Here is a 23,693-nt window from a genome sequence, read left to right on the forward strand (position 1 = left end):
GGTGTGAGGTGCTCCCAGTTGTCACGTGCTCACGGTTGGTGTGAGGTTCTCCCAGTTGTCATGTGCTCACAGTTGGTGCGAGATTCTCTGAGTTGATCCAGCTCTACTGGGACTTATGGGCCAGGGCTCAAACAGAACTCTTGCTACTGCCTCTTGGTCCTGGGGTCGAGTTAGGCAATATGTGGCTGTCATTAGCTGTGGGGCTGCCTCCCCAGGAGCAGTCTGATCACAGGCGGGGTTGTAGCAAGAGGAGCTGCAGGGGTCTCAGAACTCCAGAGAAGGGGTGTGAGTCTCTCACGAGGCATTCCTCCAACAGGTAGCCACAGAAGCTCTGAACGGAAGGACAGATTCTGTGTCACAGAAGCATCATGTCACGTATAGTAGGGCAGGATCCGGGGATATGCTAGGGTTGACATTGTTGTTATTTGGGACAGATTATCTTGTTTCCTAAGCTGGCCTCAGTCTCTAGCTGAGATTAACCTCAAGCTCCCGCTCTTCCTGCCCTCATCTCCCAAGGGCTGAGGTAGCAGGCGAGCACCATTAGGGCTGGTATGTGTGGTGCTGTTGGTAGGACATGCTGGGTGAGCACTTAGCTACCTTTCCAGCCCCGTCCTTCAGATGTGTCCCTCGTTACCTGGAGCTCAGTATTAGCTTCCAACACTTGTTTTGAATACGGGGCCTTATGTAGCCAGACTGGCCTTGGCCTCTTCACTCTCCTATTGCTGCTTTCTAAATGCTGGGATTGCAGGTGTGCTTACGTAGAGTACAGTGTGCAGTTCTGTGTGTAAGCTCCTGAGTTTTGGTGATATGGACCCATATAACGCAGACCCCACCTCCAATCCCCGTGACCCCAGGAGTGCTGGTCTGTGTTTGTCCTGGTTCCTTAAGAACTGGTTTCTTGGCCGGGCGGTGGTGGTGCACGCCTTTAATCCCAGCACTTGGGAGGCAGAGGCAGGCGGATTTCTTAGTTCGAGGCCAGCCTGGTCTACAGAGTGAGTTCCAGGACAGCCAGGGCTACACAGAGAAACCCTGTCTCGAAAAACCAAAAAAAAAAAGAAAAAGAACTGGTATCTTTAGGACAGTGAGAAGTGATGGCTGAGAGGGGAGAGGTGCTTGTTTTGCAAGGCTGACAACCTGCATGAGGGTAGAAGGAGAAAGCCAGCTGACTACGGTGCCCTCTGACCTCTCCCACATGGCTCTGTGACAGGCACGCCCAAGTTATAGCAACAACAAAGAGTAAATAAGAGAATTTGACTTTGTCCCTAGTAAAGCTCAGATCCTGAGAAGTCTTCTGAGATGTCAGTGCTAATGGGCAAACCATTCTCCCCTGCCTGGCTCACAGGGTCTTGACAATGTTCACAAACAGAGGGTGGCTGAAGTACTAAATGACCCTGAGAACGTGGAGAAGCGGAGGAGCCGGGAGAGTCTCAACGTGGACGTGGTCAAGTACGAGAGTGGCCCTGACGGAGGGGAGGAAGTGAGTATGAGCGTAGAGTGGAATGGGGTAAGTACAGCACGCTGGCTGCCCCCCCCCCGGGCGGGACCCGCCGGCCTCCCCAGCGGCACTCGCTGGCTGTCCTGTCTCACGCTAGACTCGCCACTTTTCGCAAATTAAGCATCAGGGAAGCTTTCTGTAAGTTCCTAACTTCTGCTAACTCTGAAGCCGTGTTGCTTGCAGTAGTTTTCTTTAGGAATCCGTGAAAGCTGACTGGCCTCTTATAGAGCATGTGTGCATGCTGACTGAGTGTCCTGGCCGTGTAAAAACCTCCTCCACACTCTGGTTTCCTGTAACCTGGGGATGGGCATGGCTGAGTAACTAGCTTCCCTAACTCCCCACGTCCTGCTAACTCCGAGCTCTTGACACCGCTCAGGAGGCTGCCCTGGGGCCGTAAGAGAGCCTTGCCGGGACTGGTGCTGTCTAAGTGCAGCTTAGCCAGCAGCTCAGCGCAGGGCGTTAGGGCTGGTCTCCACACTGCCACGTGACCAGGGTCACCACCTGCTTGTGTATGACACAGTGTTGGCCTGCTCCCCCAGCCTCCCTGGGAGGTCTTCACCACTGCTTTCTACCCAGGGTTGTGGGCAGTGTGTAATGTAGATGTTGCCTCCTGTGGTGAGCTGGCGTCTCTGGACCTTTCTTCAGGGAGAGTGTTAGGAGGGCTCGGCAGACCAAGCGTGTCTGTGACACCCTGGGCTCCTACCAGTGGTGTGCCTAGCTGTCACTATGTGGCTTTGTCAAATCGTTGCTTGGGACTTTCTTCTAGTCTGTCGTGGTTCTTGGGTTGATTGGCTCTAGAATTTACTTAGCAGCAGCAGTTTGGAGGAGCCCGTGTGTTGACGAAACCTCTTGTGAAGTGTTGGTGGCCGCGGTTCAGGAAGCCATCCTCTCTCTGCCTTGAAGCTTCCTCGTGCCAGCCCAGCCAGTCAGCATCCACTCCGACTACTGAGCCTTGCTGGGCGGTGGTCCTAAACTGCAGCAGAGGCCTGGGCCTTCCTGCCCATGCCTGTCCTGTCCTGTCAGCACTGTAGACTGCTCTCCTTGTTCGCTCAGTCCTGCATGCTTGTCCAGAGGGCCTGTTCTGCTTGGTGGCCAGTGGCTTGCTTACAGACTGAATGCTCTCGAGTGAAGTTCCAGGGAGCTCTCTCCTGAGACAGTATTTCTAGGTCTATAAGTATGTGACTCCTGTGCCACAGACAATGTCACCAACTCTTGAGTCCCACACCTGCCCTGGGCACTTGGGGAGGAGTGCATGGGAGGGTACTGTCAGTGTGCTCTCTCCTCTCAGGCTTCTGTCCCCAGCCCCATGCGTGAGTATGTGTGTATGTGTGTGTGTACATTCACACGAGCATGTGCACACAAGTGAGTGTTAGAGATTGACCTCTGCTTCATGTGTTAGGCAAATGCTCCATCACTGAACTGTGTCCCAGCCTTGTTGGAGTCTCAGCAGATAGCTCACGCTGTCCTTGTACTTACTTGGAGTCCTCCTGCCTCAGCCTTCTGGGTGCTTCCGGGTACTCAGAATATAGGTGTGCATAGCACGCTTAGCTTACAATTATACCTTGTTTCTTTCTGTGTGTGTGTGTGTGTGTGTGTGTGTGTGTGTGTGTGTTTGAGACGGCGTTTCTCTGTGTTGCCAGGCTGTCCTAGAATTAGACACTGAAACTCTGACTTCTGCCTGCCTCTCCCACCTAAGTGCTGGGGTAAAAGGTGTGCAGATTGCCGCCTGCCTTGGTGTTTAACTTTTATACTTTGAAGTGTTGAACATAAGGCCTTACACAGGATAGGCTGAGTCATATCCCTCCCCATAACCCTCATTCACTCACATGCCTTCTCACTGGCACACTCACACTCACTCTTACTCACACACTGGCGCATTCACAGTCACACACACTGGCTTCCTCACACACTGGCACATTTACAGTCATACTCTCACTCGTACTGGCACACTCACAGTCATACTCTCACTCACACACTGGCACACTCACTCATACTCACACACTCATGCTCACTCTCACCCACTGGCACACTCACACACTCACTCTCACATACTGGCACACTCACAGTCTCACTCACACATTGGCACACTCACACTCCTACTCACTCACATACTGGCACACTCACTCACACTCATACTATCACACAGTGGCACACTCACTCTCACTCAAACACACACTCAGACTCACACACTCACACTCACCCACTCAATCACACTCTCACTTTTACACTCACTCACACTCACTTGCTCACACATACACTCACACTGACTCACCCACTCATTCACACTCAGTCACTCACACTCTCACACATACTCACACTCACTCACTGTGTAGCCCTGGCTGGTGTGATATAGACCAGGTTGGCCCCGATCTCAGAGATGCAGGTTGCCTGCATCTGACTCAAGTTCTGAGATTGAACCAGGGCTTAGCTCACAGATCCGCCTGCCTCTGCCTCAGAGTGCTGGGATTAAAGGCGTGCCTCACCACCTCCTGGGTTACAGTTGTAAGTTTTAGAGAGAAGACTTCTGTGCGCTTTAAAATACTGCAGCTATCCATCCTTTGTTCTCTTGGGTGTTTACAGCTTCAGCCAAAGTGAGTTTACAGGAACAGATGGTAGTTGATTAAATCACAGAAACAATTTATACGGAAATTCAGGGCTTTTTTTTCAGTATTCAGAAATAGAATCTAAAACAGGATAATGTTTGTTGAAGACAAGGCTTGCTAGGTAGTAACCGTGGCTCTGCAGAGGCTTGGCTGTGTGCTCGTGGAGGAGAGCCAGGGCATGAAGACACAGGGTTCTTAGGCCACTCTGAACCAGGTTCTTGAGCGCACAGTGAGCCTGTCTGCAAGTACAGCAGGTCCTCTTCAGTATACAGATGATGATGTGGTCACGCCTCGTGAGAAGGGCTCCCTCAGGCTTCCTAGAGTCAGATATGATGTGGTTTTAGCAGGCACTGCAATGGCAGGTCACTCTTTAGCAGGGTGCATTTCTGGGAAAGCTGCTTTGTGGCCATTCATCCTTTTCTAGATAAAAGTCAGCTTTCTTCGTTACCCTGTACCCATGTGATTTTGTGTCTGTTGTGAAAGGTGTGTCAGTCATGGGCACTGGCCCCAGCTAAGATGGAGCCGTGCTGGGCTGTCTGGTGGGACGTCATCTGCAGACAGTGTACTGTGCAGCACCACGTGCAGCACCACGTGACTTAGTTCCCCGTGGACCAGAGCCCCCAGGACAGCCTCCATCTTTGCTGCTCCTTCTTGGGATCCCTGAGAAGCATCCTCCTACCCATCTTCTCTTATGCCACATTGTTCTTGTTCTGAGATTTCTACAAGTGTGAGTGTGCGTGTGAGTGTGTGTGTGCGCGTGCATGTACTGCTTCAGTACTGGGGACTGAACCGTCCTTGTGGAAGGGAAGGGCTCTACAACTGACCGTATCCCTGCCTGTCTTACTCTTGTTTGAGACAGGATATACTATGGAGGCCAGGCTGGTCTCAGACCCAGGCTTCTCAAGCTGTGTTAGGTTCCCAGTGTGGGGCTATGGACATGTCCCCCAGTGCCTGGCTTCTACAAGTTGTTTTTTTGTTTTTGTTTTTCAAGACAGGGCCTCTCTTAAATGGCCCTGGCTGTCCTGAAACTCACTCTGTAGACCAGGCTGGCCTGAACTCACAGAGATCCTCCTGCCTGTGCCTCCTGAGTGCTGGGATTAAAGGTGTGTGCCACCTTATTTTGATCTTTGAGACAGGACCTCACTATGTAGTGCTGGTTGGGGAATTCATAGAGATCTGTGTGCCTGTGACTCCTGAGGTGTGGAATTTAGGGTGTGGGCTAGTAGGCCCACTTTGACTTTCACAGGTTTTAATGTATGAAATTCCTACTTAAGGGTCTTAGGGAATGAGAGAACTGTTAGTTCAAAGTAGATTTTTATTTATGGGAAGACATGCTAAGAAGACAGCAAGAGTATACTAAGAAGTTATAAAAATGCCACACCTACAATTCTGTTGTACAGAGGTACTAAATACTAAAATCAATACATTTTATGATTTATTTCTGTTCAGAAACCCACTTTGAGAGCTTATGAAATGGCTCAGTTGGTAAAGGTAGTTGCCATTCAAGTGACCTGGAGTTTAATCTCCAGGACATACGTGGTGGACAGTTATCCTCTAAATACTGGAATACACGTGCAAGTGAATACACACGTGATCCGTGTAATTTAAAACAGAAACCCGTTGGGTTTATGCAGTAGGAACACCTTTTGTGGCAGTGTAAATGGGTCTCAGAATACAGTGAGCCTTGGGCAGTGCTGCTGGGGAACTGTCCGCTTGAGTCTTAGTCAGCCGTTGTCCATCTCCCCTGGGGTGCAGGTACTGAGAGGACAGCCTGCCACATCCGTTGATCAAGGGTTCCGCCCTGGCAGGCAGCTACTCCCCTGGGTCCTCAGGCTTCTAGGTGGTGGTAGGCGCCTGGACCAAGCCCACGTCTGTCTGCCCTGCTCCCTTGTCAGCTGTCACCCCAGTTGCTTAGAGAGAAAGCATCAACTGTGGTCCGTGTGAACCCAGGGACGGGAGGCGAGCGTCCTGCTATGGAGCACAGGACCTGAGGGCAGTAGGATCTGGCTGTGTGGGAGCTACATAGCATTTAGAGTCCTCTTCATGACAGATGGTGGGGTTGGTGTCTTCTTGTCCTCCTGGCACTCATGAGCCATTGGTAACAAGTTTTATTTTTCATTTTAAAGATGAGAAAGCTGAAGCTCGGGCTGGTTAAATGACTCGCTCAGCGTCCCATGGTGAGTCCGAGCGCCGGGCCGGGCCTAGCTGGCTGTGCGCCTTTTGAGGTTTTGGCAGACCTAGGAGGTGCTGCTGCCTGTGGAGATGGTTTTTATTTGGATCATCAACTGCATGTTTCAGATGTGCTGCCGACTTTTCGAGTCGTTTCCGAGATGTCTAGGATGTTAGTATTTTTAAGAGTCTGGAAGTCCTCATCCTGCAGCGGTATGTAACAGTTTAGCGAGCAGCACCAGGACAGGGGAGACTCGCTTCCATGGTGTCCTCCACAGCATCCTGTCCTTTTGGACATGTGACCCTCACCACCATAGTCTCTCTCATGCACAACAACTTGTGAAACTTTCCATATAAGTATCAAGGAGATTTCTCACACAATGCTAGGCTGTGCTTGAAAACATTGACTTTCACTCTTGACAGTTACTGGAAGCTGGCCTCGGCTCCCTCACACGCCCTGGCCAGCACCTGCTGTGTGCAGGAGCACCTGGGTTGCCGAGCATAATCCGTGGAGATGTGTGACCTAGAAATACTGTAGAGCAGGCTTGCGGGGCGGGGCCTGCCACTCGTGCTCCTGTGGCCTCATCTGCTTCTCTCTTTCTGTCTGACAGGCCTAGCCGCCCGGTGCCTCCCCTCTGCTCCTGCATGACGGGCAGCGCCTCCTCCGGCCCCTGCAGTGCTGTCCGCTGTCTAGCAGCCCTAGGAGCCTGTCAGCAGCACCCCTGGGACTGGCCCCTCCTTTCGGTGCTGCCGTCCTTTTGGGGTCTTGATTTCTGGATACATGTAGCTTTGCAAGATATGTACTTAGAAATACCAACCGTGTTAATAAGCCCATTAATGTGTAACACACACGTTTAACAGTTAGGAGAGAGTAGCTCTTCACCTTGAGGACAGGCGTTAGTGTCACCAGGTGTATTACAGTGGCATGGTAGTGACCTGTGCAGTCACTGAGCTGTAGGAGCGAGGCCTGGGCTGCACGTCCCTGTCGTCCTTAGAGACCTGGGCGGTGCCCTGCACAGGACCTCCCCAGTATACTACACACTGATGTAGATTTGCTGTGTAGTCTTGGTGTGGAAATTTAAATTCTGCTTTTCTCTACTAATCTGAAGTGCTCCGTGATGTGTGTATGTGTCTTTCTAACTTCTAATAAACTCACTCCAACTGACCTGTGTCTTGTGTCTGTCTGCTCTGTACATTTCTTGATCTTCTGGGGCGCTGGGCTGTGTGGGCTCTAGCAGCAGTTGGTTTCTGGGGTCCCCTGAGGGGCTGTTCTGAAGCTCAGTGCTACTGTACTTAGGTTTCCACTCTGCACTTGATTTCACGCCCAGACTGCCAGGTGTTTCCTTCCGTAGTGTCTGAGTTGGTTATGGGGACAGCTGGCCACTCTTCTACAGATATCTAAGACCTCTGACATTTGTATAAAAATGAGTGTTTTATTAAAAACTTGCAGTTGTGTAGGTGAGACTATCGGGAGGACACTGTCCGCATGAGGCCTGGTGTCCTTCCAGGTGCACACATGCTCATGCGACATGAAGATGCCTTAGTTCTTGTGATCCTTCGCTCTCCTTTGTCCTAGGACAGCAGTGGGCTCACTCTCCTCTGGGAATGTGGCAGCTTCTGCTTGGATTCTTCATTTTCAGAGGATTCCTGATTGTGGGTTGTTTTTAACATGTTCACGCACACTGCAGGCTGGTGGCTTCGGCAGGACTCACTTGCCAGCCAGTTGGGGTTGTTGGGCTGAGTGTGGGGCAGGAGGGGACACCCACAGCGTCACGCTTGTTCACGTGTTTTTCAGGATGGCACTGGATCTTTAAAGCGCAGTGGCTCCTTTAGCAAACTCCGGGCTTCCATTAGACGCAGCAGTGAGAAGCTGGTTAGGAAGCTGAAGGGAGGAAGCTCCCGGGACGGTGAGCCGAGGAACCCCGGGTAACTATCTCCCGAGCGCGCCCTCTTCCCGCCAGCGTCGGTACAGCCGCAGCCTCAGTCAGAGCCAGCCCTCCTGCAACTCAGAGTTGTCCCAGGAGGGCTTGGGTGCTCTGCCTGCTGCATTCCAGGGCAGGTTGAACCAGTTGGGAAGCTGGCCTGTAGTGTCTCAAAGGGAGTGATGGAGCGCCTTGATTCTGCTCAGAGCCTTCTTGATGACAAGTGGGAATTTAGTCTTACACTCCTGAGCCAGGTTGTTCATAGCTGGAGTCTCAGTGTTTGAGAGGCCAGCACAGGGTACAGTGAGACTCTCTCACAGAGTTAAAGTGGGGCCCAGGAAATGAATTAGGTGTTAAAGGCACTTGAACCTGTCGATCTACGTTGCAGGAGAACTGACTCCCAAAAGTTGTCCTTCGATCTCCACACATATGCCACAGTTCAAGGATGCGCGTTTACACACACACACACACACACACACACACACACACACACACAACCAGTCCAGGAAAATGGCTTTGTGTGTAAAGTGCTTTGACGCTCAAGCCTGAGGGCCTGAGTTTGGATCCCCGGGATTCATGCAGAAGGGGCCTGGTGTCGGATGTGTAGCCCCTGCACTAGGGGAAAGAAGGGGCGTGCGTGGTGTTGTGTGTGTAGCTCTGGCATTAGAGGAGATGGAGGAAATCAGATCTTGGCCAGCCAGTTACCTAAGTGGTCTGCTCTAGGTTCAAAGACTGTGTTATAAAGGGGAGAGTGATAGAAGACACCTAAAGATGACTTGGGGACCACACACACACTCTCATGTGCATACACACATACCACACAGATGCACACAGAACCTACAGAAGCTACCCAGTTGGCTTACACAGTACACAGCATCATTTTTTTTCTAAGTTCACATTGGCATAACTTCTCCAAAACTCACTTTCCAGAAGGAAAGCTATGATCACGTGGACTTAGCCAGGGATTACGGGGGAAAATGGTTTTTAATGAGGTTGAGTTTTGTGACTGTTATAAGGAGCACCTGAGGTTTTCAAAGCTCTAGGCTTCACTGGGGCTTTGAGTGGAGGGATCCATGTTGTCAAAGGAATTTTCTACAAGGGTCACAGGGAAGACTCAGACTTCTGCTGCTCTGTAACAAGCTGACATCCTCGTCCCTTTGTGCTGGCAGCTGCCCCCCTGGGACATTCTCTGGAGTCTTTTTTTTTTTTTTTCTTTTTCGATTTTTCGAGACAGGGTTTCTCTGTGTAGTCCTGGCTGTCCTGGAACTCACTCTGTAGACCAAGCTGGCCTCGAACTCAGAAATCCGCCTGTCTCTGCCTCCCAAGTGCTGGGATTAAAGGCGTGCGCCTCCACTGCCCAGCTTGTCTCTGGGGTCTTATCAGTCATTCTTTGTGTCCTAGACTTCTTGGATAGAGCCAGCTCAGCAGAACATGCACAGGGCTGCAGGTTTTAAAGGTGTCCCTGGTAGTACCCTGCTGCTCAGGACGCTCCCAGGCTCTGGTATGAGTTTGAGGTATTTGGAGACCATGTTGGAAGTGAGTGTTTTCAGAGCTGTTCTGCTGGCTTGTGCCTTCAGAAAGTGTCCACTTCCATTCTTAGGGTCACTTGCCTTAAGGCCCATGCCTCGCCCCCTGCCTGGGCTGACAGCTGGGCATGGAGCTACCATGGTCCCAGCTTGCCTTGTGCATGTGTCACACTCTTGGCTATGTCCCTCCAGAAATCTCTTTGGGTTCATAATGGATCTGGGAGACAGGTTGCCCTGAGGCAGGAGGTTCTCTGTGTGCGGGCCAGCTGCATCTGTAGAGGGTCTAAGGCGTTCACGACATCCATGAACACATGGAAGCTCCATTGTCTGAACACTGCCTGGAAGTTTGTGGGGCAGACTTGGTCCTGCTAGCCTCTGCCTGTGACGGCAGCCATTCCAGCAGTCTCTGGGATGGTGATTATGCCAAGCTTTAGCTAGAGAGAGAGTCAGAAAGGCAGCTCTTGTGTGACACCTGAGGGATAGAACTGTTTATTCCAGTACTGAGAGAGCATGGAGGATGCGGGGTGGTTTCTCTCAGGCTGAGCAGAGTACTTGGGATAAAATCCAGGGTCGTGCTTCTGCTGGGCACATGCTCCACTGTTGAGATTGTATGTGAGTGGCTGCAGCAAAGGAACTGTTGTCTTGACTGCTACATTTAGCATTTACATTTAGTTTTGGGGGAAGGTTTTTATTGTGAGTAAGAGAGAGAAAGTATGCAGAGGCATCTGGGAGAGTCAGAGAAGAATCGAGAGGAGAGACTTGTGCAGAGGGTAAGGGCAGGAGGTAAAGGACGCGCGTGGCGGACAGATCGTGTGAGTGAAGAGGACAAGCAGCTGAAGGGAGAGAAGCCCAAGGGACACCAGCTCTGACAGTGGAATGTGGAGTCAGTCCTTGTGACACTGAGGGAGCTGGGGTCAGCGTGGGCTTTGATGTGCTCACAGGTACCACAGGTAGCCCTGTGCCCTGCCAGAGGTAAGTGACTCCTGGCAGATGGAAACCCATTTCTCAGGTTCCTGAGAAATGCTGGCTTTTAATGGCCAGAAATCCTCCTAGAAAGCTTCTGTCCAGCCTGTGCTCCTCTCTAGACATATGGACACTCTGAGACCTACTAGAGCTGGGCTAGCCTGTGCTTCTTTCTAGACATATGGGCACTCTGAGACCTACTAGAGCTGGGCTAGCCTGTGCTTCTTTCTAGACATATGGGCACTCTGAGACCTACTAGAGCTGGGCTAGCCTGCGCTCCTCTCTAGGCATATGGGCACTCTGAGACCTACTAAAACTGGGCCAGCCTTTTGCTTTTATTTTTTTGAGGCAGGGACTTACTATGTAGCCCAGGCCAGCCTTGAGTTTGTGATCCTCTAACCTCAGCCACACTCGTAGTTGGGATTACAGGTCTGTATCCCCACACCTGACATGGGCCCACCTTTTGAGTGGTGGTTCTCTCCCTCTGGGAAACTCTGAAACGCCTAGTGTGCAAAGTCAGTTCTGGTACCACCTGCTCAAGACAGAGAGCTTAGAACTTTCCTCTTTCCCCTACCTTCCCTGTGGCTTCTGTGCTAACAGCCAGCAGCAGTGAGTGGCCATCCCTGCTGTTGGAGTGGGAGTGGTTTGTGTCATGGCAGTCAGACATGATGTGAAGTACATGTCACGTTGTGTGCCGCTGTTTCTGTGACCTGGGTTATACATCCAGAGTGTAAAACCGAGGCACCTTCCTCCTGCACCAGTGACCTTATCTAGTGACTCTCCATGTGTTTGCTCTGTCAGCTTCTAGAAGGACCCCAGGATTTGTCTTTCCAGGGTGTTCCCCGGTAGAGCCAGGCCTTCTGGCCCATGAGAATAGCTGCCCTGGGTGGACAGATTGACGCTAATGGTTGGCCACCCCGGAACACTCGGACCCTGGTAGTTTCCAGTATCATGGATCAGAGACGGAGTGCAGCGTGGGCCACTTTGCTGCCATCATTTATGAGGAAAAGGAGGACTGAGAGTCAAGTCTGTATAGCTTTCTTCTGAGAACTCAGTTGCTTCAATGAGTATGGTATGAACCCAGTGCTTGGGAGGCAGAGGCAGGCAGAGCTCTGAGTTCCAGGACAGACAGGGCTACACAGAGAGACCCTGTCTCAAAAAACCCAAATCCCAAAACCACCAGGATGAGTCAAGTCATAATTTGCATGTGATTTGTTTCTAGCAGTTTCCTGTAAAGCAAACCCTGTTCAGTCCCCCACCGGTGTGTGGCTGGGCCACCGTAGAGTGTTTCCATTCACCAGTGTGTGGCTGGGCCACAGTAAAATGTTTCCATTCAAGAACAGAGCTAGCCACTTGCTGGCGTTTGTTATAGCACCTGTGACCCATAGGCTGCAGCCTGCTCAGCCTGCCTCTGGCTGCTTTGCCTACTGCAGCTGTGTGCAGTTCACATTCAAAACCACAGGTCTGTTAGAAGACCCTGTCCACGTGGGCCTGTCCAACTGGGGCTGTACGTGTGCGGGCCATGCCTGGCTTCAGAGTTTGGTTTGCTTTTAAAAGAAAAAGTGTGTGTGGGGTGTTGTTTGTTTGCTCTATTTTGTCTTTTCAGACAGGGTCTCACTCTGTGGCCCTGACTAGGCCGGTCTCCAGCCTTACACCTACCTACCCCTCTGAGTGTCACACCACACTTGGCCTCAGAGTGATTTTCTAAGTAGACAAATAGAAACTTCAGTCTGTCTTGCTAATAGTCAAATAGTTTTTCTTTGTATTAATTTCCCAGCGATCCTGGAGTGTTTCTCTTGGGAGTAGTGAGCCCTTTGAGAGCCCAGACTCACCTGACAGGCAGCAGAGTTCTCGCCCCTGGCTGAGCAGTCTCAGAAGGTAGCAGGACTTGCTGCATGAATTCGTTCTGTAAGATGTACAGAGAATGGGGAATCCCCAGGCACTAAATCCAGTTACAGAAGGAACAGGTGAGAGAAAGGCCCACTCTCCAGGTCCCATGGTCCCCAATATTCCTAAGGCAGGAGAGGTTACCTTAGGTGTTTCCTGTTTTGGTTGACAATGTGCTGACAGGTTTGTCTTGCATGTCCATGTCTGGGTTGCAGTATGAAGCGTGTCAGTTCTCTGAGCGTTCTTAATGCGGGCGGCAAAGCCACAGAAGATTGCTTCCAAGTAAGGAGCCTGCCCTGCTCGTGTCCTAGCTCCCTGGCCCTGCACTCACCCCTCTGTGACGGGCTGATATCTGGTGTCTCACTGCATATCACTGGGGTTGCCTTCAGAACGCCAGCTGGTGATGCAGCCCTCTAAGGGTAGCTTGAGCGGGGTACTGTGTTCACCAGCAGTAGTGTCACAGTGATGGAGCCCTCCAAGGGTAGCTTGAGCGGGGTACTGTGTTCACCAGCAGTAGTGTCACAGTTGAAGCAGTTTCCTTGTAGGATTAAGATGTCTGTAACTGCTGTCCCCGTGCAGCTCGGCAGAGTGGCCTTTCTTTTCCTTTCTGTGACCTGAATTGGCAACTGGGTGTGGCCATCAGCTGTGCTCTAGAACCTGCCCCATTGCTTGTATGCTCTGAGTATCCCGACAGCCGGAGGAGTGTTCTGACTAACTGCTGCCACACAGAGCTCAGTCCAAGGGGACAGACTCTCTGCCCATCACACCTGAGGAGGCCACAGCTCTTTCAGTGGGCCAGATTTAACTAATAAGGTGTCAGCTGTCACCCTAGCCCCAAGCAGAGGCCGAAGGATACTTTAAGACAGAGGGTGTGTGCTCCAGGCACCTGGCCTGGGAGTTAGAGATTGATTTTTGATGCTGGGATACACTGAGGCTGCTGCTCACTAAACACTAAACACATACCCGGTAGAGCTGCACTCAACCCTGAGCTGTACCTCTAATGCAAATGTTTACTGTTTTTACATGCATATATTTGGGATCAGAGGTCATACTGCTTAATGGTGATCTCCATAGAAGTATTGATTAATTTTAATTTTTCCATTTGCTTTTTTACACAGGAACGAAATAATGGTCTGGCAGACTCGAGAACACTGAGCGCCAGCCACACTGACCTCGCCCACTGAGGGCTGGGGCTGACCTAGATAGGATCCTGAGATATGAAACACTGACCGCCTGAGGCCCTGGCAGTTCCTCAGCTTGCCCAGGAGGGAGCTTGTCCTCTTGGTTGTAGTGGGCTTTCTTTCTAGATGGGGATGTTCACCAAGAGCTGCAGGCTGTTGCTTAAAAAGTGCCTGGCAGCCATGCCCCAGAATTCTGTTGCTTGATCTGCATCTGTGCCTGGGGCTGCTTATGGCCAGAGCCAGTAGCGCCGTGGCCAGGGAGGCAAGCCAGGCGACAGCTGGTGGCCTAGGCATGTGTGGATCAGCTGCTGCATGCGACTTCTGCCAGCCACGCTGTTGTGACACCTAGATCTAGTTAAAATTTAACACTGAGAAAGCTGTGAAGTAAGAATCAGAGCTTAAATCACTTCCTTCAGACGAAGCGTGCACAGTGGCCTACCCGTGTCTCTTTAGCTTCATGTGTAGAAGGCAGAGACAGAGAGGCAGTGCACGGAGGACTGCTTCCCACAGGGCTCTGTAGACCTCCTGCTGTTGGGTCAGTGGTGGTGGTGGGCACCTGGGATATGCTAAGCATACAGAAGCTTTTTCATGGGTGTGTTTGACAATGTTCCGATCGACCTATGGCAATGTATGAGCCTAACTTAAAGCTCCAAGAACTCAGGCCAGAAGCAGTGGACTTGCCGGCCCACAGTAGGGCAGTGGGATGTGGCCTGTGGGTTGCAGGGACTCTGTCTCAGCCTCACATCAGTCTGAGGAACTGCATGGCTCCCATAAAACACCAAGGTTTGGGCTTGTGTTAAACATTCATTAACTGATCACAGCCAGTTACAGAGTTTCTTAGGCCAGGTGTGGTGGCACACAACTTTAATCTCAGCACTCAAGAGACAGAGGAAGGTGGGACTCCAGGCCAGCCTGGTCTACAGAGTGAGTTCCAGGCCAGCTAGAGCTACACAGAGAAACCCTGTCTTAAGGTAGAGTACATGGTTGGGGCTGAGGAGATGGATAAGCAGGCAAAGCTCTTGCCATACCAGTGTGAGTTCCTCAGAATCCTTGGAAAGATTCAGTGGCTATGGGGCCTCCTGGGATCCAGGCCTGCAGAAAGCAGAGACAGAATCTTGGAGCAAGTTGGCTGGCCTGACCAGCTGACCTTGCTTCAGAGGAGCACTCTGGGAACTTGTATGCACTCAACACTGTGCAAGGTTCTGTGGACTTAATGTTCTCAGGAGAAAAGCAGGGCCCAGCTGTCCCTTTCACATTGTTCTTCTCAAGAAAGGGACGTGTCATCAGCCTGCTGTGGTTATTACTGGGAAGCTCGTGGGTGGTGCATGGTCCTAGGTGTGGGGTGTTGGAAGACTTCAGATAGGAATTTTCTGGAAAGCTGCTAGAGATGTCATGTAGAAAGTCTGTGTGAGTGTGTGTGTGTGTGTGTGTGTGTGTAAGAATGGCTGTGTGGAGATCAGGATAACTCTGCATTCATTCCGTTCTCCTCAGTTCTAGAGAGTGAACCTAGGTTGCCGTTGTGCTGCAAATTCCTTTCCTCTCTGCGCCATCTTGCCAGCCTGAGGAAATGAACGTTCTTAGGAATATATACTGAAATAACTGCTAGAGATGTGTGCTTACAGCTCATGTAGCCCTACGGGGCACGTGAGCCTAGTTTCTGTCTCCTACGTCTTCACTTGGTCTTGTCCTGATTGTCCCTGGGGTGTAGGTGAGCAGGAATCCGGGCAGCTAGCTGGCTGTTGTAAATGCAGGTACAACATGTTGGCAAGGTGTTCCCATATCCTGAAAGATACTCTCGACTTATCAGGTGGACCAATGTTGGGGTGGACCTTCAGGGCCCCTTGACCTGGCTGGTGGATCCAAGCCCTAGGAGCTTTTGGGCATGTCTTCTAAGTGTGTCTGTCTGGGAACTGTCTTTTAATTTTCAATACAATCTCTTCAGAAAAGAATTTGGAAGTGTTGATACTTTGTTACAAAACTAAAGCTTTATTTCCCGCCATAAAGCCCTCCGGTTTTGCAGAGGTGTGTTATATGAACCTCCTCTACCCAAGCAGCTGTGTCCCTCGTTTACTTCAGTCTCCTCAGCCTCTCAGGCCGTGTCAGCGGGCTGCAGCTCAGTGTAGAGCACTTGCATGCAGGAGACCCTAGGTTTAGTCTGCAAGATTGCCAAAAGCGGGGTAGGAACCCCGGGGGCTGTAAACGTTTGATGAGTTCAGAAGAGCGTGGGGCCGCCCTGTGGATGTCATGGAATATATCATAAGTGGGTTGTTTTCCCTATTTGAGTGGGGACAGTGACAGTGCATGTCCTGGTGTGGGGAGTCAGACACCACTGGAGCAACAGGACTCCTTGGTGAAGCCCACTCGGCACACTTGCTGGTGGGAGGCTGTGCTACCTGGCAGGATCTTCAACACCACAGCCCTGTCTTCAGAGGCCACAGTGCTTGGTGACTGTTGAGACTCAAGTCTACACGGTGCTGATTCTGAGTGCAGAGCGAATGTCACCAGGAGGCCTGCCCGCCGGGTGAGCGTGTGCAGTCCTGTTGGGTGTTCTGTGGTACCCTCCAGCCTGCATGCACTGGCAAGCCAGAGTTGCTGGGTATACTAGCCAGGCCTCAGTGAGGACACAGAAGCCTAGGGCCCTTTTTATAAGTTGCCCAAAGCTACTTAGTCTAGGCAGCTGAGTCAGGCTAGGCCCGCCTCCCTTCCTCAGAGTGTTTTCTTCACTCTGTCCTAAAATGTTGTATATGTATGGGGAGGGACACATGGGGGAGAATCTCACTGCAAGCCACGTTTGGCCCGAGTGGTGGGTGTTACTGCGCGTGCGTGTGCGTGTGTGTGTAGTGGGGGCCGAGGGGAGTTAAGACCATCCTGCAGGAGGGGAGGCCCCGCCAAGCTGCTGACTGAGTCCCAGACAAAAAGCAGAAAAAAGAGGGAAGAGCTGAGTCTTGCCATTCTGAGGTCCCAGGGAGACCCTCAGGGCTGGCAGAGCTCCTGTTGGTTGGTCATCCTCTAATGGGTAGTGTGAGGCCAAACCCCAAGGCTCAAGAGTAGGTGAACCCCAGGGAGGAGAGAGTAGATACTGACTGTCACTCGGTGCCTGACACAGGTTGTTGGAAGGCGACCTCAGAATCTACTGGCCCCACTGTTAGTAGGACTCCGTTCCTGGAATCCCTCTAATGCCTTCCTCACTGACTGTGTAGCAACAGGAGGAGAGGGGTAGGTGGGGGGCAGAGAGCACTCGGAGAGTTCGAGCTGGGCTTCTGGACAAGCCTGTGGTAACATCATCCTCACGGAGCCGGTCAGCCATCAGTTGCATCAGGAGCTGATTAGCCCAGGTGATGCCAAGGGCTGGAGAGAGGCGCTCGTCCCAAGCCCTGAGACACAAAATGGGTGTTGGTGCTTGTACACCCCACCCCACCCCACCCCAGTGTTTGGCATGCCGAGGTGTCCACACTCACCCCAGTGACCTGGGCACAGACTCCTGGCCCTCCACCATTTCTGTTACCTGAAAAAAGCAAGTGAGGGTTAGCGACAGCGTCCACCTCAGTCGCCTCCCTTCCGGCCAGCCGCTTGCTTTCCCCACGGTCGGGGGCAGCGCTCTGCCTTCCGGCCAGCCACACCTACCTGGTTGATGCACAGCACCGGGCTCCGGAAGGTGCTGCTCAGCCTAAGAAGCGCGGCCCCCAGCGAGTGCAGGTGCTTCGCCCTGACAGCCGAGGCCTGAAGATGGAACTCACATCGAAACGGGGCCGCGATGGAGTCAACCACCACCAGGCGGGCCATGCCCCTCGACAGCAGAGCGGGGACCTTCTTAGTCACACACTCCAGCAAGGTGTCCTGTGGGGGACACGTCACGGTCTAGGCTGACGCCACCCGCCAGTGGCCTCCACGTGCTCAGAACTCCCTGACTAGCTTTTTGACATTAGCTGCCTCCTGCCCACCCGGGGTGAAGACTCACACCTGGACCTTCACCCACTGCAGTCACTGCACTTCAGTCCACTGCAGACACTGAGGACACCCAGCCCAGCTACAGCTCCGTGGCTGACGCGGTCACCTCAGTAGGCTGTAGTGTAGAGAGCAGCTCTGCTTGGTCTTGCTTGAGTAGGATGTGTGCAGGATGTGTGTGTATGGGGAGGTAGGTGCCTTCCAGGTCTCTGTGTTGATGGGGCAGGCCAGACCTGCTGTGGTAGGATGGAGTAGTGGTTTGGGAGTCTTTTCTGCACACATCAGGTACCATCCACTCCTAAAGGAGTTGGAACCCTGCACCATTCCCAGTGGCTGTTCCCTGGAGAAATGCTATTGGGGACAGAGAAGGGATGGCTCCAGGGTCATCTCCCCTGCTGCCCTCTCCGGGGCCCTAGGCTTTCTTGGGGCCACTGTGCCCTGTTTGGCACTGGACTTGGGTGACTTTTGATGTGGTTAAGTGGCCCAGGTGACAAGGTAGGCTTGTATGGCGACAGTAGATGCTGCTGTCAGAGGAAGGTCTTGCTAGTGACCGTGTGGCTACAACAGGGCTTGAGGTCTCAGCCAGGGCCTTCGTATTGTTCCTGAGTTCAGGGTCTTCATGCAGTCTTGGCTGGCCAAGCAGGGAGCCCAACACCAACTCACTGGCAGCTGTGAGGAGCTGTCAGATTCCAGCATCCGGCCGGGCGTGAAATTCAGTCTGTACTTCTCTCTAGGGCGTCCCCCGCAGAGCCTCTTTGTGTGGAGAACGACACCAGCAGCCTAGAAGACGCTAGCACTAATGTGAGTGTCTGTGCCTCCCTCAGCCAGGGCCTGGGCACCTCGGGATGGCGGGGATGGCGGGAAGAGGTGGGAGGAGGCCAGGTGTGGGCCATTGTTCTCCTCATGCACAGGAGGGGAGGTTCTGTGTCCACATCCTGTGGCTGTGAGGCTGGCACTGACCACTCCCGCTGGGCAGACCCTATGGCAGGAGGAGGTGGAGCTGCTTCAGTGGCCACCTGACCTATAGCTTTCTCTTACAGTGACCTGAGCCTGGTCTGCTTTAAACACCATGCTGCTGCTGCTGCTGCTGGCTCCAGAGCTGGCCCTGTGAAGGCCAGGGTGGGGCCGGGAGGGCCGTGGCCGGGGTCCGCAGTGCTAACTTAGCTCCCCTGCCCATTCATATGCTGTGGAGCTCATACTAATAACTATACACCACTAGTAGGGTCTTGGAGAGCAACTCTCAGTCCATAAGGCTGCTGACCTGGCCCCCGGCTCCTTCCTGGGAGGCCCACGGACAGGACAGGTCCAGCTCCTGCTGCTTCTGCCTGGCCTTTCTGTGGAACTTCTTATGTGTGTAGTTCTGTGTCGTGTGTGATAATGTATTTTATTGTACATTTTTTAAAATTAAAAAGTTTATATGCCTTACCGTCTACCAGAATGAAGGTCTGTTCTTAACTATTTTTTAAAAATTAAACTTTTTATTATCATGCATGTGAGTGAGTGCCTGCCAGGGTGAGGGTGTTAAGGTCAGAGGGCACATTGGGGTCAGTCGAGCCAGCTTGAGGTCCTCTCAGAGCTCTTAACTCCTGGCCTAGCAAAGTGACAGCCAAGATGGACATGCTGAGGACATCTTGTCCTGGTCACTATCCAGCTTCCTGCTGCTAGAACTGAGCCCAGCCTGGCCAGCTTCTCCGCCAGCAGGTAAGCCCCAGGCTCAGGCAGGGTCACCAGAGAAGAGCAGCAGGAGGGGGGTTTGTGGTGGCTTGTCTGTTCTCTGTACCCCCACCTAGAGGACACCTTTGCTGTATGTCTGTGGCCTCCCTTCCTTCTCTTCTTCCTGGGTTGATTGACCCAGTTAGGTCTGTGTCTCAGGTAATGAATAAGGATGTTGGTTCAAAGATAGGATGAGGGGCAGGTTATACAAGAACTTGACTAGTAAGGTTTTTATTGTTTGAGACAGGTCTCACTGTGTAGCCCTGGCTGGCCTCAGACTAAGATTTCTCCTGTTTCTCCCTCCCAAGGGCTGAGATCAAAATACGCCATTACGCCCAGCTTGACCAGTTTTTGCATTAAATCCCCATGTTGGAGAGTGTGTTATTCATCAACCCAGAATCCTCAAATGCCTGGCTCACAGGTACCTCAGGGACAGCAGGCTTCCTGCTGTGTTTTTAGAAGGAGCACTTCCATGGCCATCACCCTATGGGAGTCTGACGCCTCCTCTTCCTGACTTTACCCTGAGCTGAGCATGGTCTCTGCACAGGTGACACTGGGTGAGTCGCTGGGCCATCGGTGTCACCAGCAGGCACTCACCACGTCAGCCGCATGCTCAATGAAGATGTGGTTGCCGAACCTTATCTTCTGTGTCACCTCCACCGGCACATCTGTCCGCAGCTTCGGCTGCTGGTCAATGAGCTGCCACAGCCGCTTGCTGGGGAAGGCGTCTTCTGTGCAGATGTAGACAGCCCCTGAGAAGCCAGAGTGCCCAGCGTGCTCAGGAAACAGAAGTGGACCCATGGCTACACAGACCAAATGGAGTCTTCTGCCTGTCCCTACTTCTGTCCCCTTATGAGTTTTTCTCCAAAAGGTCAGCAGGTTAGACCCTGTGGCTACCTTGCTGGTTCCTTAGGCATGCAGGCTAGGCCTGTCCTGACACCTGAGTACACACATCTGCGTTCCTGAATACCCTGCTACCTCATGCCTGCTCTCCAGTTCCTCACCAGGCTGGGCAGGACGGAGGGTGGACCAGGGTTAAGGGACTCTGAGACATGTTCCTGATTGAGGACAACTCACAGGCTCCTGCCTCTCTCTCTCTGTGACTACTTGATGAGGCTGGTGCCTTCCTGGTAAGTACAAGAGTGGGTGAACAGGCACCCAAGACACCCCGAACACAAACAGTCCTTGTGCCATATGCTACAGAGCCAAAGGCCACCCAGATCCTGCTACTGAATAGAGCCGGACACCAGCAGGGAGCCCTGTGTGTGGGCAGCAGGTGCCTCCCCTGGGACTGCTGGAATCCACATGATTAGTTCTAGAACTTGAGGAGAAAGAGCCCAGTGGCTTGTCAAAGCAGAGAGTAAGGAAACGTGCTTTGTAAGATAAACACTGTCCATGTTTCAAAGGACTCACTCAGATAAGAAAGCAAAGGTCATCCACAGAGGGGGAAACGGCCGACAATATTCTGGACTTAATGTAAGTACTTAAAAATTGCTCAAACAGGGGCTTACTTCTCAGCCAGACTCACATGGAGCCAGCTTGGCTCCAGCCTGCATCCATCTTCCTGCGCCTGCATCCTGAGGGCCTGGGGCTACAGGCCTGCGCCACCATGACTGGTGTGGAAGATTCAGTAGGCAAAGGGCTCTGGGTCTTCTGGGAGTGGTGACCTGACAGAAGGCACTCAGAGGCTGACAGCACATAGCTACAGACCTCTGGAATGCTGGGAACACTGGCACTGCCTTCACCACCAGGAGCAGCTATTGTACAAGGCGGCCTCAATGAGAACGAGGGAAACTGGAGCCTTCAAGTATGGCTTTTGTGACAGAAACCAATGTGAACTGGTGTTGTGAAGCCCCAGCCAGTGAAGAACCGGGTGAAGCTTCCCGTCTTGGGCACAGGACCCAAGGTGTAAATGGCACAGACCACGGCTTTTGTTTTGTGTTCTGAAACAGGGTTTCTGTGGGTGATAGAGTCCTGGCTGTCCTGGCCTTGCTTTGTAGATCAGGCTGACCTCGAACTCAGAGTCCACTTCCCTCTGCCCTCTGAGCACTGGGATTCAAGGCGTGTGTCACCACGCCTGGCTCAGCCACAGCTTGTTTTGCAGCTATGACCATCAGTCCACAGAGGGCCCAGGCAGAGTCTCCCTGTATCAAAGCCATATGACCAGAAGGGAAAGGCCTCGTGTTCTCTGCCCTACCTGTCTGGTTCTGTGGGTCTGGGTGCAGGGGTGAGGTACCTCAGCCTGAGGTGTGTAGTAACTGTAGGACCAGTTGGTACCCCTGCCTCCTGCTGACAGCCTAGTACAGCTTCACCTCCCACTTACTCTTCTGGAAGAAGAAAGACAATGGGAAAACACCCAAGAGATAGCCACTGCCTCCCAGAGAGGAAAGCAGCCCCCAGAGCAGGACAGGGGTCCGAGTCTGCCTCGGGTCTTGCCTCCCCTACCCTTCAGGAAGGGGAGCCACTCACCAGCCTCCAGGCCTCCATATTGTCGTGGGAACTGCACAGCTAGGCAGAGCTGCAGCGCCAGCTGCGTCTTTCCTGCTGAGCTGCAGCCAGCCAGGCCAGTGATGCCCTCCAGGGGCAGGCCTCCTCCCAGGAACTGATCCAGGACAGGGCAGCCTAGGCTCAGGCGTTGATGCTGCTCAGGGAAGTTTTCCCTCTGCTGGAACAGATGCAGTGCTGCAGGGAGCAGGGGTTAGGCTGGGTCAGGAGTCTAGCTTGTGCCCCACCCACAGCCTGCACCCCACCCACAGCCTGCGCCCCTCCCACGGCCTGCTAGGGCCTGTGAGCCTGAGGCCTTCAAGGAAGCACTGGCTCCACATGCAACATGGGTGAAGGACTGGCAAAACCATGACACATGGGTGCGTGCACGCCCACACGCACACACACACACACACACACACTCAAAGTGCCAAGGTCAGAAGGCAGGCCGCCTGGTTGTGCAGCTGAGTACAATGCTGTCCCTGTCACACTTCCCAGGCGGGCAAAGCTGCTGAAGAAACTTAGTTCAGGTGTAGTGGTCTACACATTTAATCCCAGCACTTGGGAGGCAGAAGCATCTCGGTGAGTTTGAGGCTAGCCTGAGCTACATAGAGTGCCAGAGCAATCAGAAGTACATAGAGTGTCCATCAGAGGGGGTGGGGGGACTTAAGCTCCAGAGCGTAGCAATGTAGCAGGGGGCCCTCAGCAGGAAGAGAGAATGAGCAGCAGCCTGTGACAGTGATGGTGACAGTTCTGAGCGGCAAAGCCTCAGCTTAGATTGTCAGTGAGGCAAAGCCGTCATGTGGAAGCCATGTCCCGAGGAGGCAGGATTTCTCTCAGCTGCCCCTACCACACTACTGGGACCTAATTTTGTCCTTTACTGTGAGGCTCTCCTTGGAGGGGGGGCAGGTACTCCAGGAGGACTTTGTAGAGAGGCTGAAGTCATGTGACTCGACTGCTCACTGCTCTGCGATACGGGTTTTTTTGTGAGCTCTGGACCAAGTCACTTGGTCTGTATCCTCGGGGAGGGTCACAGCGTGCTCAGGGCAACTGCTTCGAAGTCATTCCCCAGAAAGACTCTGGAGCCTGTGGGTAGTGTCCACCCAGGCCTGGGCCCTCAGCACCCCAGCCGCTAGCCCCGGTGCCCGCCAGCATGTGTGCCTCCCTGCCTACCTGTGAGGACGCGGCTTCCCCGAAGGTGTAGAGCGGCTGCTCTCAGCAGGCGATGCACGTCGTGGCTGGGCAGGCTGGTGAGCCTCTGCAAGTCTGCTCCCGAGTAGCACAGAACTTCCTTCACTGACTTCAGCCTGCCTGAAGTCACACAGATAGACCACAGCAAGTCAGGGCACTCACCCACGGTGGGAGGTGGGGACGGAGCTGGACCTGGGACAAATTCTGGATTCGCCCAGAAAATCTTAGGGAGTGTGACTGGTGGGTGGAGAGGGAAGGGAAGGAGGGCCTGCTGGCGCTGGGGCACCCTTGTAACCTAGGCCTGATCTTCTGTCAGCAGTGGCAGGAGGCAGAGAATGAATCCTGGGTGCTGTGAGGATGTGACTATCACCGTGTCCCACCCTTTGTCCACAGTCCCAGCTACTTGGAAGGCTGAGGCAGGAGGATCACTTGCACTCAGGATTCAAGGCCAGTTTAAGCTACACAGTAAGACCCTGTATTTTAAAAACAAAAAAAGCATGAATGGTGAGTTGGGGGTGTGGCCTAAGAGAGTGCCTGCTGACCTTGCACAAAGCCCTGGAGTTGGCTGACAATGACAGAGAGAGAGAGAGAGAGAGAGAGAGAGAGAGAGAGAG

The 23,693-nt window shown here is 52.8% G+C and overlaps 2 protein-coding genes and 1 long non-coding RNA gene across 3 annotated transcripts in view; 2 read left to right on the forward strand and 1 right to left on the reverse strand.

Moving 5' to 3' along the window:
- Nucleotides 1-19,129, forward strand: part of Klc1 (kinesin light chain 1) — a 46,134-nt gene extending 27,005 nt beyond the window's left edge. Inside the window, exons 8-11 of the mRNA XM_028764439.1 lie at nucleotides 1,343-1,504; nucleotides 8,063-8,193; nucleotides 12,456-18,492; nucleotides 18,732-19,129. Coding sequence (XP_028620272.1) covers nucleotides 1,343-1,504; nucleotides 8,063-8,193; nucleotides 12,456-12,543 — 381 coding nt within the window. The 3' untranslated portion in view covers nucleotides 12,544-18,492; nucleotides 18,732-19,129. The remainder of the gene's footprint in view (nucleotides 1-1,342; nucleotides 1,505-8,062; nucleotides 8,194-12,455; nucleotides 18,493-18,731) is intronic.
- LOC114618746 lies at nucleotides 5,147-7,432 on the forward strand. The gene is made up of 3 exons (XR_003711001.1): nucleotides 5,147-5,201; nucleotides 6,225-6,275; nucleotides 6,879-7,432. It is a non-coding gene; the product is annotated as an uncharacterized LOC114618746 (long non-coding RNA).
- Xrcc3 (X-ray repair cross complementing 3) overlaps nucleotides 15,403-23,693 on the reverse strand; it is a 10,762-nt gene continuing 2,471 nt past the window's right edge. The window contains exons 3-8 of the mRNA XM_028764555.1: nucleotides 23,062-23,199; nucleotides 21,874-22,086; nucleotides 20,002-20,156; nucleotides 17,371-17,583; nucleotides 17,205-17,251; nucleotides 15,403-17,120 (exon numbers count right to left, since the gene is read on the reverse strand). Coding sequence (XP_028620388.1) covers nucleotides 16,892-17,120; nucleotides 17,205-17,251; nucleotides 17,371-17,583; nucleotides 20,002-20,156; nucleotides 21,874-22,086; nucleotides 23,062-23,199 — 995 coding nt within the window. The 3' untranslated portion in view covers nucleotides 15,403-16,891. The remainder of the gene's footprint in view (nucleotides 17,121-17,204; nucleotides 17,252-17,370; nucleotides 17,584-20,001; nucleotides 20,157-21,873; nucleotides 22,087-23,061; nucleotides 23,200-23,693) is intronic.

Source organism: Grammomys surdaster, unplaced genomic scaffold (assembly GCF_004785775.1).
Source record: "Grammomys surdaster isolate TR1022 unplaced genomic scaffold, NIH_TR_1.0 144, whole genome shotgun sequence".
Taxonomy (NCBI): domain Eukaryota; kingdom Metazoa; phylum Chordata; class Mammalia; order Rodentia; family Muridae; genus Grammomys; species Grammomys surdaster.